Here is an 11,687-nt window from a genome sequence, read left to right as displayed (position 1 = left end):
CACCCGGTACAGCTCCTTACCTACAGACTCCCCCGCCCTCACTTCGTTCTCTTGACCCACTTGCTCAGGCCAGGATGGCTCTCGCCCCGGATACCCTGACCTCCCTGACCACACCAATGGGCACACACCCCCGGTCAGCACACTCCTCCCGGTCACTCCGTTTTGATCATTCCAGGCTTAGAACCTTCCCTGTCTGCAATACTCCACCCTTCCAACTCATCACTCGGGCGTCAGCTTAATTGTCCTCATCGGAAGGCGGCCTCCCCAACCACTAATCTAAAGGAGCCACACGACCTGACTTTAAGTCCCTATGTGGGGTATTCGCTATGTGATCCTTTATGTTTATTTGTTGTTTACAGGCTGTCTCCCTAGGCACCAGCCCTTACTTCAAATTTTCAAATGTCACTTAGAAAACACGGCTGTTCCTCCCCATACTCTTCCCTCCCTTCCAGGCTCGTGTGGAAGCCAACCTCACGAGGCAAGTGGCAGCATGGGAAAAATGAGATCCTGTAAACATAGGTCAAGGCCTGCTTGCACTGGGCAGATTCATTCTGGTAAATGGCTTGTAGATTTCATTGTATTTTATTTGTTGTGCCATCAAGGAAAGAAAACAGAAGAAAAAAACAGGTAAAAGCACTGAAAGGAAAGGAATGGTGGGTTCCCACTGGCCAGTGACCCCCTTTGTGCCCCCTCCCCTTGGCCTTCCCCAGCTCTGGCGATCCTGCTACAGACACACACAGGGAGGTGCAGTGTTTATTGTTCTTTTTTTAATGAAACTAGATCACTGCTTACAAAAACCTGCATGAGCCCTCACACCCATCCCCTTCACATTTCCCTTGGCTCAGCCTCTCCCCATCCCCCAGGAACTGAACAAGGTGGGTGTGGAACAGCTGCCACCACCAGCTCAATGGACGACACGGGGGAGAGGCCTTGTCCGACCCCATGCCTTCAGAGGGCACCAATCCTCCCACCCATGTCCACTCCCGGCAGGCCTGGAGGCAGCATGGATACAGGCAGTCCACGCCGCCATGACTCTCAGGCCATCGCCCAGACCAGAGTGAAATGATGTGAATGTCCCGCCCCAGGGACCCCCCTCCCCCCAGTAGTCTCTCCCCATCTCCCCCCACCCCCACCCCAACTCTACCCCCTACTGAGATGAGCCCCAGCTCCCGTGGGCAGGACAGGGCCTACAGGCTGTAGAACTTCAGGCTTCTGTCCATGCCTGTTGATGCGATGAACTTGGCGTGGTGACCAAAGGCCACCCCCGTGGTCAGGCCACTATGCTCTGCGGAGACAAGAGGCCATGGTGACGCTTTTCCTCCTCCGGGTCTGAGCACCGACCCTGGTGCTCCACTCCCCGTCCTTCCTCACTCACAGCTTATCACACTGCACATTCCCCAAGTCAGCTATAAACTCCCAAGGTCAGGGTTCTAGTCTGACCTGCAGGCAGCTACCGCAGGGCCTCACTCGACCCTGGCACACAGCAGGCCCCCCAGGGCACAGGGTGGGCTAAGTGAACAGAGGCATGTCAGCCCCTCACCTATGCCCCCTGGGCAACTGCGATGCTGCTCAGCTCAGGTACTGACTGTGAGCCAGGCAGTGGCCCTGAGGGACAAAGCAGACACAGTCCTGTTCTTCAACAACCTACAACCTTGTTTTTTTAAATGTAACTGAGTTTTCTGTTTGGTTTTCTCAGTGCTCAGCTTATTGGTAATATTTAGTTCTAACTCCATGCTTGTAACTGAAATAGCCTGTTAGCTGGTTTGAGCTCATGGGGTTCCGACTCTAGAGAATTTGGGGTCAAACACAGGGCAGAGCTGGGCTGGGCTGGGCTGGGGCCGAAGAGGCCAAGCAGCTCCTCCCTACTCAGGGAGTTGCTGAGCACCAGCGCAAATGCCTTCCAGGTCAGAATCACACCCGAAGCCGACCAGCACTGCAGACAAAAGCCTGCACAGTGCTTCCAACCTGCAACTCCACCTAACCCAGCTCCAAACCAAAATGCCAGGGCCCAGTGAAGGGTTAAAACAGCCACACACAGTCCGTCCTGGACACCCCCATCTCACACACACACACACACACACACACACACACACAGCGGGCTCAGGAGAAACAGGGGTGGGAAATGTCTCCTGCGTCCTGCCCACAACCTGCTAATGAGGATGGGGATTTCATCAACAAAGACAGAGCAGGTGCTGCTGGTTCAGCTCCCGCGTGTGCAGCAGGCACCCCGTCACCAAGCACGGCAGTGCCACGTCACCAGCTGGCAGCCGGCAAAGTGGTGCCAACATACCCATTTTAAAGATGAAGAAGCTGCAGCTCTGGAAAGGGAAGTCACACAGCCAGGGCCACACAACTATTGGGAGGCTAGCGACCTGGTAGCCACATCTCAGCATTTCGTACTTTTCTTCTCTAGCACTTACAACTGCACTTAATCATTCTAATCTGCCTTCCTAACCTCACTCGAGATTTTATTAGTGTGAAGATTGGTCTTCCTTATCCACTGCTCTAATCTCACAAGAGGAGGAAGATGCAATACTGAGTAACAATGGCGAATCCTCTCTACAGTCATCTACGTACGTACATACACACACACAGACCTATATTCCCCAGAGAGGTTAAGTAGTTTGTCCAATGTCACATAAGTTAAAGTGCAGCGCTAGCATTTAAGGCCCAAGCAGTCTGATCCTGAGTTCATTTTCTTAGCCACTGAACTCCACTGGCCTTATGTAGTGATTAAAGCTGTGTAGGCAAATTCATGCCTAGAAATTCCTAACCCAGTGACTATGTCCCTTCTTCCCTCTGGGCCAGGGCACCAGGAGACGTCAGGATCCCAGGGCTAGCCTCTACCTGTGAAGTGAAGAATCTCCGTCCACTGTTTGCAGATGTAGATCTGGACATCCGTGCCCCCAAGGGCCAGGTAGGTACCACTCTGGTCAAAGATCAGTGACTTCACCTGCCAGAACCAGGAGAGAGTCACCCAGGGAACAGAAATATGGGTAACTGGGGATAAGTAGGAGCAATTTAGATTCACTGAGTGAATAACTGACAAAAGAGGAGGAGAGATGACTGAGAGCTGGGGCGCGGAGGCCCACCTCAAAGTTGTTATCCAGCTGCAGTGTCTTAAAGTTCTTTAGCTTGCGCAGATCCCAGAGCTTGACGGAGGAGTCATCGGCTGCTGTGGCCAGGTAATAGCCGTTCTCGGAGAAGGCAATGCTGGTGATGGGGCCCGAGTGGCCAGGGAAGTTGGCCACGTTGGTGCGCTCCTGCAGATGGGGGGTGGGTAGTGAACTGTCACCCACAGGTCAGAGAGGGAGACAGAGTCCCCAACTCCCACCCCTGAGACATCCTCCTCCGCCAATCCGGGAAGGACAACCAACTGGAATAGCAGGCATGGATGGCCCAGCCCAGGGCCCCCAGACCACACCTGATGCCACACCCACAGAACCACTGTCTCCCCACCCTCAGGACATGCCCAGGGTCGGGCGCCAGGAGCACCTCATCACACTGTGTAGCCGCAAGAGCGCTGGCCCTGGGCCTCAGGTGGAGGCAGCCCCGACCTACCTTCAAGTCCCAGATCTTGATCTGGGAGTCCATGGTTCCTGTCCCAAAAATGAGTCCATCAGGGTGGAACTGCGCACAGGTGAGAGCTGTAAAGAAAGGGAGAGGGACGTGTGGTCAGAGGCCCCTGGGAGAGACCAAACCCAGCAAGGTGGTCCCTCGTTCTTCACATTCCCCGCCACGCCCAGCACAATGCCTGGCACTCAGCAGGTACTGGCAGCCAATGTATTTTTGGAAGAACAACTGAGCAAATGACTAAATAAAACATAAAAATAAATGATAAACAGCAAATGGAGAGAGAGCCCAGTGCCCGAGGCAACTCACAGCAGCCAGAAGTCTCATCTGTCACCTTGGTGAGCACACGCCCTGTCTGGATGTCAGAGAAGGCCCAGTACTGAAAAAGAGACAACAGGGCCAGTAAGAGAGCGAGCGCCTGCCGGGAAGGCGGAGACCCCAGCGGGCTAACTCTGGCAAAGCCAGCTGCCCTCCGCAGAGGCAGTGCTCCCCTCCAGGGCTCTGGAGAACCGGCTGGGGCTGGGAAGATGTTCCCGCCCCCCAGAATGTCCACGCCTGGGGACCAGCAGGCCTCCTCAGGGCCAGGCGGGGGCCGCACCTGGTCGTCAGAGGAGCTCAGGAGGTAGTCACCAGTGGCGTGGAGGCTGAGGCCCGTCACAGAGCTCTCATGGGCCCGAACCACCTGCACGCAAGAGGCGTTCGGGACCGACCAAATTCTGATAGTGGCATCTGGGGAGGCAGAGAACACCAACTCCTAACAGGAAAGCAGAGAGGCAGAATATCAGAGGCAGAAACAACAGACCGTAACAATCTTACAAAAGGCATCTGGGTGTGGCCACAACCCCAAAAACTGCTTCTCCTTTCAGCCCTGCCCTGCCTGGAACCAACCATTCCCAGAAGGAAGCCCAGAGGGCAAACGTAAATGCTACTAAAAGGTGAAGGGCTGGCATTTGCCCAGGGAGGAAGCCTCGCCATCTGGCGGTAAAAAGGGTAACTGCACCAGAAAGCGACTTCCCAGGCCGTTTCCAGGCCCGAGGAGAGAAACCCGGCCAGTGCAACCCAGGAACTAACTGTGTTTCAGTTTCATTTTACTTTACTTAAACAGCCAGACGTGGCTAAACGGCCACTGTATGGGATGGCGCAAGCCTGAACAGTACCAGATCTGGAAGGGGCTGTGAGGGCGTGTTCCAGCACATCCCTTAGGCATTTCAGGGGCAAGTTAATTCTCAGAAAAATTTGGGGCACGGAGAGAAGTTATGTAGTGTCACCAAACCACCATTACTTTGGTTAGTTAGGACACTAGAAACTGTAAGGTGAAACCAACTGCCACCTTTCATCGATGCAATTTCCTAAGAGAAATAATAGTAATGCCTAATAAGCAGGGAAAAAAGGAGTGCTTTCAATTTAAATACACTAATTAGTCTGACAAAAACTGTTATTCATCAATTTCTAACTTCCTTAAGGTACAGTGAAAAGGCAGTCTAAGGAAGCAGGGACACAGCTAGTGTCCTACAGCCCCCAACCCAAACTGTCCTAGACCTAACAACTCAAACCCCATAATGTCGTCAATATGAGCTGCCTTTACCCTCTAACCCAGCAGTTCTCCACCTGCTTGAACCCACACGACTTGCAGTAGTCAGTATCAAGCTGCTCGCCCCCACCCTGGAGGACCACGGAAACAGACTACATCTATTTTCCTCAGATACATGCCTCACGATTTCGTTGAGCTTTGTCTCCTATACTTTGCATTAAAAGCAGAGTTTTTCCTTTTCCTAACATAAACTAGTTCAATGGATATGCTTTTTCAAGCCGCATGTTTCCTCTCTTCCACTGGTTAGAAGGCCAGTGCCTCAGGAGGTCCGACATGAGGTAAAAGGCACCCCACACAGAGGCCCCTCGATGCCAACTCCAGGGAGTCCAAGCGCTTTCTCAGGCCCGCTTCACCAAGGAGGCTTGGGGCTCTACACCACTGAAAGGGCTCAGGAATGGGGGACAGAGGGTGGTGAGTGGAACCCCTTACCTGGGAAGGGTGAAACACCACACTGGTGACTTTCTTGGTATGGCCCTTGAGGGTGGCCAGGATTTGCTCAGAACTCTTGTCAAAGACAACAACATTCTTATCTGCCCCACCTAGAGAGGACCCAAATGATACCCCCAATGAGTCACGCCCACCCAGGTTCCTTTGCTGAGGAAGGAGCTTCTGGCCCATGCAGAGGACAGGAGCATGCACCTTCCCGGCCACCCTCCCTCCAGGCTGGCTGGGCCAGGCTGGCACTCACCAGTGAGGATCTTGTTGGTGTCGGAGGGGCAGAGGTCCAGGGCGAGGATCCCAGGAATGCTGGCACTGTGCAGCCCCTGTGCAGAGTCACCCCAAATCCAGTCACCACTGTATCAGGGCAGGCCACGAAGCCATGCAGCGGCCCCACTCCCATCCTCAGCCCAGGCAAACAACAGCGACTTCTATTCTATCACACTCGGCTTTCAGCCTGGATGCAGAACCGCCCTCACTGCCTTACTGGGAAAGCAACAGACAGGCAGGCACAGAAGCCCCAACAAATCAGCAGCCAAGGGCAGAAATGGGGCCAGAGGCCAGGGACAGCTCTCCACCCACGGCTCTCCATGCTGGCCTGCCCCAGCCCAAGACATCAGGGGAGCGCTCCGTCTCCCACTCACCACGTGGGATGCCACCTGCCGGTATTTGCTGAGCTCTTCTGGCTTCACCAGCTCCTCAGGCACAGTCTTTCCTCTCTGAGAAAATAAAAAAGCCCCCCACAAAGCAGCAGTGAGTGCAGGATTCAGCCATTCTCTGTGTCTCTTGAGGGCTCAGCCACCCCCACTAGGCCAATTCTCTCCTGGCTCTGGAAGGAGACTCACCTTCTTACGTTCCGTGGTTAGCACAGTGGCCTTGTCTTGAAGCTGGGGTAGAGAGAGAGGAACAATCTCAATGTGAGACAAACTGTTTTGCTAGGACTGTGGCTTTCCAGACACCGGTCACATCTATGCTTTAACACACGTCGCCAGAACTCGTGATCTCCCAAGTTCTGTGCTAAAGGCCTTTGAGCGTTATCTCTTCTTACGTTCACCCCAACCTGGTGAGGCAGGTGTCAATGACCTTATTCCGCAGAGGAGGAAACTGAGCCTCTGAAGTCACTTGCCCAAAGCCAGAGAAGTGATAAACGGCAGAGTGGGGATATGTACGAGGTCTGCGGAGCTCTCAGACCAGGTCTGTGCCCCCGATGGCCGAGATGCATGCTCCCAAGCTGAACTGCATGGGAAAGACACAAGTGCCCAGTTCCTGGGGAGGATTCCTTGAGTGTAACAGAACACTGGGCCTGGCACCAGGCCAGCTCTGCCTCTTGTGAGCCAGGCCTCTGAATCTGAGTCTCAGATTCTTCATCTTTAAATAGAAATGATCGTTCTTATCCTGTACTCCCTAGAAGGAAAAATCACGAAAACATGTAACAAAGTGTTCTATCATCTGCAAAGAACCCTAATAACAATAAGAGCTTACAAGCCACTCTTTGCAGTAACTGAGAACTTTTATTAAATTCCCACAAGCCTATAAAGTAGACACTATTATTCTCATTTTAGAAGAAAAATGAGACACAGGACTGGTTAAGTCAGCTCAAGGCCATAAAGCTTCTAAGGGGTGACATTAAGATACATCGAGTCTGTTGCTGTGTACCACTCTAGCCTCAAATGGATGCGATTTTTGTTGACATTGGACTAAAGGCAGATGGTGAAAAGTGAGGGCCCACCAGCATTCCCAGGACGTGAGTGTGCAACTTACCTTCTGGATGATCTCGGGGGTCATTCCCACCAGCTCACCCAGATCCATCGGCTCACCTGCACCCTGAAAGGAAAGGTGGAGGTAAGAGAGGCACAGGAGGCCGGACGCTTGCAGGGGCACCACAGGAGACACTGCACACAGGGGGCGGCCGGCGGCGCTGGGGGCCACTCACCACAACACTGGGCTGTGAGCTCGGCACTGCCTGGGGCACAATGAGACCAGCCTGAGGTTTCAAGGTGGCCAGAGCTGAAAGAGAAGATAATGTTAGAAATGGGACATTGCAAAACAGGGCCAGCCTGCGGTGGGGGAAGGCCGGGGAAGGGCTGCACCTTCTCGGGCAGCAGTGACTTCCTTGGTGAGACGGGCAATGACACGGCAGGCTGCGTCGTGCTGGTACAGAGCATGGGACAGCTCCTGGCGGGTTGTCTGCAGCTGCTGGCGCAGAGTGAAACTGTGCAGCATGACCGCATCCTGGGAAAGGAGAATGCCATGGTGAGGCCTTGGGGAGATCCCGGAGCACCCAGCAGAAGAGTCAGCCCTACGTGAGAGGACGCTGCCTCCTATCCGACGGCCTGGACCAGTATCAGCGATTCAAGCCATTTCTGAATACCCTACATGTGCTGGCAGTCGCTGCCGCGCTCCTATGCCACACCAAACACTGGGCACAGACAGGACTGGAAGCCAGCCTTCCCCTCCCATCTTCTGTAATTTACCAGCAGATCTCAGATATCATGCCGTCATCTCACCAGAAGGGGATAATAACGCTACTGCTGCTCTTTACTGACTGCCCTCATCGTGTCAGGAACTGTGCCACACAGTCCCTCAGCACGGCTCCATTCATTCATATTTTAGAGCACCCACTATGTACCAGGTGCCACTCTCAGTGCCAGGGGTTTGCTGATGAATAAAACAAGTCCCTGATGCACGAAATTTATACTCTAATCTTATTCCAGTTCTCCCTGACCCCGAGAGACAGACACTGATCCATGCTGTGCAGTCAGGAAAATCAGGAGTCGGGTACAAGCAACTTCCCAAGGTCACATGCCCACTTTTCAAGTGAGCAAAGGAGCTAAGTGTGGAACCTGATCTGTGTGACGTCACCGACCAAGCTCCTCTTCTGTTACCATCGTGCTCCTCAGAAAATAAAATTATGCTCCATCCTTCCCATCCCCAAGTCCTAGTCCATTGATCCATCCTCTGCGTGTAGGGACGACATCAATTTTCTTCCAGGGACTGACTCACCCACTCATCCTGCAAGGCTTTCAGAATGGCTGGGATGCTAGTGGCTGAGGGAGGCTTGGGCCGGATGGGGTGAGCAACTGAAAGAGAGGAAAAGCAGGTATGAGGAACCACAACCCAGGGCACTCTTGCTCCCCCCAACCTTTTTACCTTTAGCCTGCATTAACAGACCACCCTCTCTTCCTCAGGCACGCTGGCTACACCCCCAACCTCTCTCAGGCTCTGAGCAAAGATGGCCCTGGAAGGAGGTCAGCCACTAGGCACCTTTGATATCGATGAGCTGCTCCTCGGACAGAGGCTGGTTGTTGATGGGGTCTGTGCCATTCTCTGCGATATACTTCTCAATGAGCCGCCGCTCATAAACATGATTAGAGACGGGGGACACACATGGGTGCTCTGGCACCTCATTGGAAACTGCGGAGAAAAGGCAGGCAGTGAGCTTGTGGTGGTGAAAAGGACCTAGGCCAACGGGATGTCTCACCTGCTACTGACCGACCAAAACCACATGTCCCCACACTCAACTAAGAGGAAGCAAGACAGGACACCAAGCCAGTTTTGTACTGCCCCCAGCATGCTTTCCAGCCGTGTAACTAGCTTCTCCTTCAGTCTCCTGACAGCCAGATAATCAACAACTACTATGTGACAGGCACCTAGAGAGCAGTCAGTAATCCCTGCCCATCTCCTTTTTGAACAAAGATACTTAGTTATCCATTATACTCCAAGACAGAGAGGGATACGTGAAGCCACATAAATCTCAGTCTAGAGTCCAGATGGATTACCAGACAGAGAAATTACAAAGCAACGTGACGAATGCTGTAACAATAAAAAATATTTGTACGGTGTCTCCTGGATGCCAAGCACAATTGTAAACCCTTTCCATAGGTTAAGTCATCCTCACAACAGGCCCCCAACGGAGGTATCATTTACACGCCTGCCTCAGTAGACTTGCAGCCCTAGACGATAGGGATTACAGCTGGTCTCTGACTGCCAACACAATGCAGATGCCCAGCAGGCACTCGGTAAATATCTAGGTAAACATCTAACAGATGATGGAAGGAAAGTAAAGATAGTGTTGGGCATACAAAAAGAGCTTCCTCAAGATTGAAACAACGAAGGTGAAAATACCTCGCAAGCTGTAATTTCTTCAACATGAAGGATACCTTTTTCTAGTCATCATTTCCCTTCCTTCCTCCCCCTTCTTGAATTTATGGAAAAGTTCTGAGAAGAATAAAGGGCTTGAGAATTAGGAAGCAAACAGAGAAAAGGGTGGGAAACTAGTGATGAGACGAAACAAGAACGGAAAACATCTGCATGCCACAGACACCAAAGCAAAGACAAACAAGGCATGAAAAAAGCATGGATTCATGCTTTTAGATTTAGAGAGCCTAGCCCGATCACCCAGCTCTGCCACTTACTAGCTGTGCAGCTTTAGAGAAGCCACATTCTCCTTGAGCCTTACATTTTCATCAGTAAAACCAGGATCTTTACTTATTTTTCAGAGAATTCTTGTGAGGACAAAATGACGTCGTAGACTTGGAAGCGCGTCATAAGCCAATAAAGGCTTTATAAATATACGATGTTTTTTGCATCGCACAGGATGAGGCTGGGTGCCAGAGACCTGGCTTCCGGCCCTGTCACTGCCCCTAACTCACTGTGTGACCTTCGCAAACTGCAGAAGCTCTGACTACCAGAGCGGGACCTCAGACAACACCCAGTGCAATGCCCTCATTCTGCAGGTGGCGAAAGTGAGGCCCAGAACCTTGCACCAGATCACAAAGCCAATCGGAGACAGATCCTTGCACAAGCCCGATTCCTATACCAGAGCTGTTTCCCTGCACCAGCTCCCTCTACCCAGGCCTCAGTTCTACTGCGTAAACGAGGTGGTTGGCCTCAATGATGGCTGCGACAATAAACTTGAGGCGTCATGTAAACTGCGAAGCCGTGCGCAAATGCACCCCACGCTGAGGAGGAGGACCCCCGTACTGACAGACCGCCGCCCTGCTTCCCAGGAGCACTGATATCACCTCCGCCCCGACCCCGGCGCTGCAGCGGTCCGCAAATCCCCCCCGCTCAGCTCTCGGACCACCTGCAATCCGCGATCGGCCGCAACCGATACTCACTCGAGCAGATTAGGGACATGGCGCCGTCGCTGCGCTGCAGGGCGCCTCACACCGAGCTCTGGGATTAGATTCAGAGCAGCCGCAGACCGCTTCCGGTGCCCCGCTGCTTCCGGGACGCTCTGCGGCGAGCGGAGAGCTGCCCTGCCGAGCGATGCTCGCGTAGGGCTTCACGTGGGACTACGGCCGGTCGGTAGCGGGCCCCAGCCTGCAGCACCTAACGGAAACAGCCCTTTCCCAGAATGCAAGCGGGCAGGAAAGGGCCCGCCAGGGAACACTCGGCTGTTTCCGGGCCGACTCGGTTCCTTCCGTAACGGTCTCACTGCGGAGGCGGTCCGAAACTACATTTCCCACAATGCAGTGGGAATTTAAAGCCGCCGCATTTCGGCAATACGTCTTTTGAGACCGCCACTGCGCTGGCCGGTGGCACCGCGGTCTTGCAAACTGGTCCGCGCGAGCATTTCCTAATGAACTTGTTCAAAAGTATATTCCTAAGCTCTGACTTAGAAAGTCTGCATTTTCGGAGCGTGTCCCATGTGATTCTGAAGCAAGTGTTTCTTGGACTATCCTTTGAGAGACACTGCTAAGTGACCCGCAGAAGAAAGCGCAGACGCAGACGGGTAGAGAAATCAACACTGCCTCTACTACCAGTTTGCCCTATGATCTTAGGCAAGTTACCAGCTTCTCTGCCCCTTTCCTACATGAGTTGTAGGTCCCCTCCAGCTCAGATCGTGTAGGGTTCTTTGTGGGTATCTGTAAGATAGCTTTTGGGAATCAGGTCCAGAACATGTGTGGTCTATCAGGCATCCAGACAAAGCAGGGGACAGACAGGTGTGGTCTGTGTCTGTGATCACGCAGACAGGTGTGAATGACCTGGACTTTGACATGTGAGCAATATTCAGATAGAAGCGAACGCGTACAAGAGAACGCAAAAGCCAGATCCTAAGGGATAGAAAGGATTCAAGGTA

General features: G+C 53.0%; 1 protein-coding gene across 1 annotated transcript; it reads right to left on the bottom strand.

Annotated features, from left to right (window-relative positions):
- Positions 1 to 752: 752 nt before the first annotated feature.
- Positions 753 to 10,967, bottom strand: PRPF19 (pre-mRNA processing factor 19). Its single transcript, XM_036924475.2, has 16 exons — positions 10,723 to 10,967; positions 8,867 to 9,016; positions 8,606 to 8,682; positions 7,693 to 7,834; positions 7,536 to 7,609; positions 7,364 to 7,426; positions 6,448 to 6,489; positions 6,247 to 6,321; positions 5,853 to 5,928; positions 5,594 to 5,703; positions 4,172 to 4,327; positions 3,883 to 3,952; positions 3,562 to 3,647; positions 3,093 to 3,263; positions 2,848 to 2,953; positions 753 to 1,285 (listed from the first exon to the last, which is right to left on the bottom strand). The coding sequence occupies exons 1-16, from the start codon at positions 10,739 to 10,741 to the stop codon at positions 1,188 to 1,190; spliced, it is 1,515 nt and encodes a 504-aa protein (XP_036780370.1). The 5' UTR covers positions 10,742 to 10,967; the 3' UTR covers positions 753 to 1,187.
- Positions 10,968 to 11,687: the final 720 nt, after the last annotated feature.

The sequence above is a fragment of the Manis pentadactyla genome, chromosome 9, assembly GCF_030020395.1.
Source record: "Manis pentadactyla isolate mManPen7 chromosome 9, mManPen7.hap1, whole genome shotgun sequence".
Lineage (NCBI taxonomy): Eukaryota > Metazoa > Chordata > Mammalia > Pholidota > Manidae > Manis > Manis pentadactyla.
This window is presented reverse-complemented; position numbering and strand designations above follow the sequence as displayed.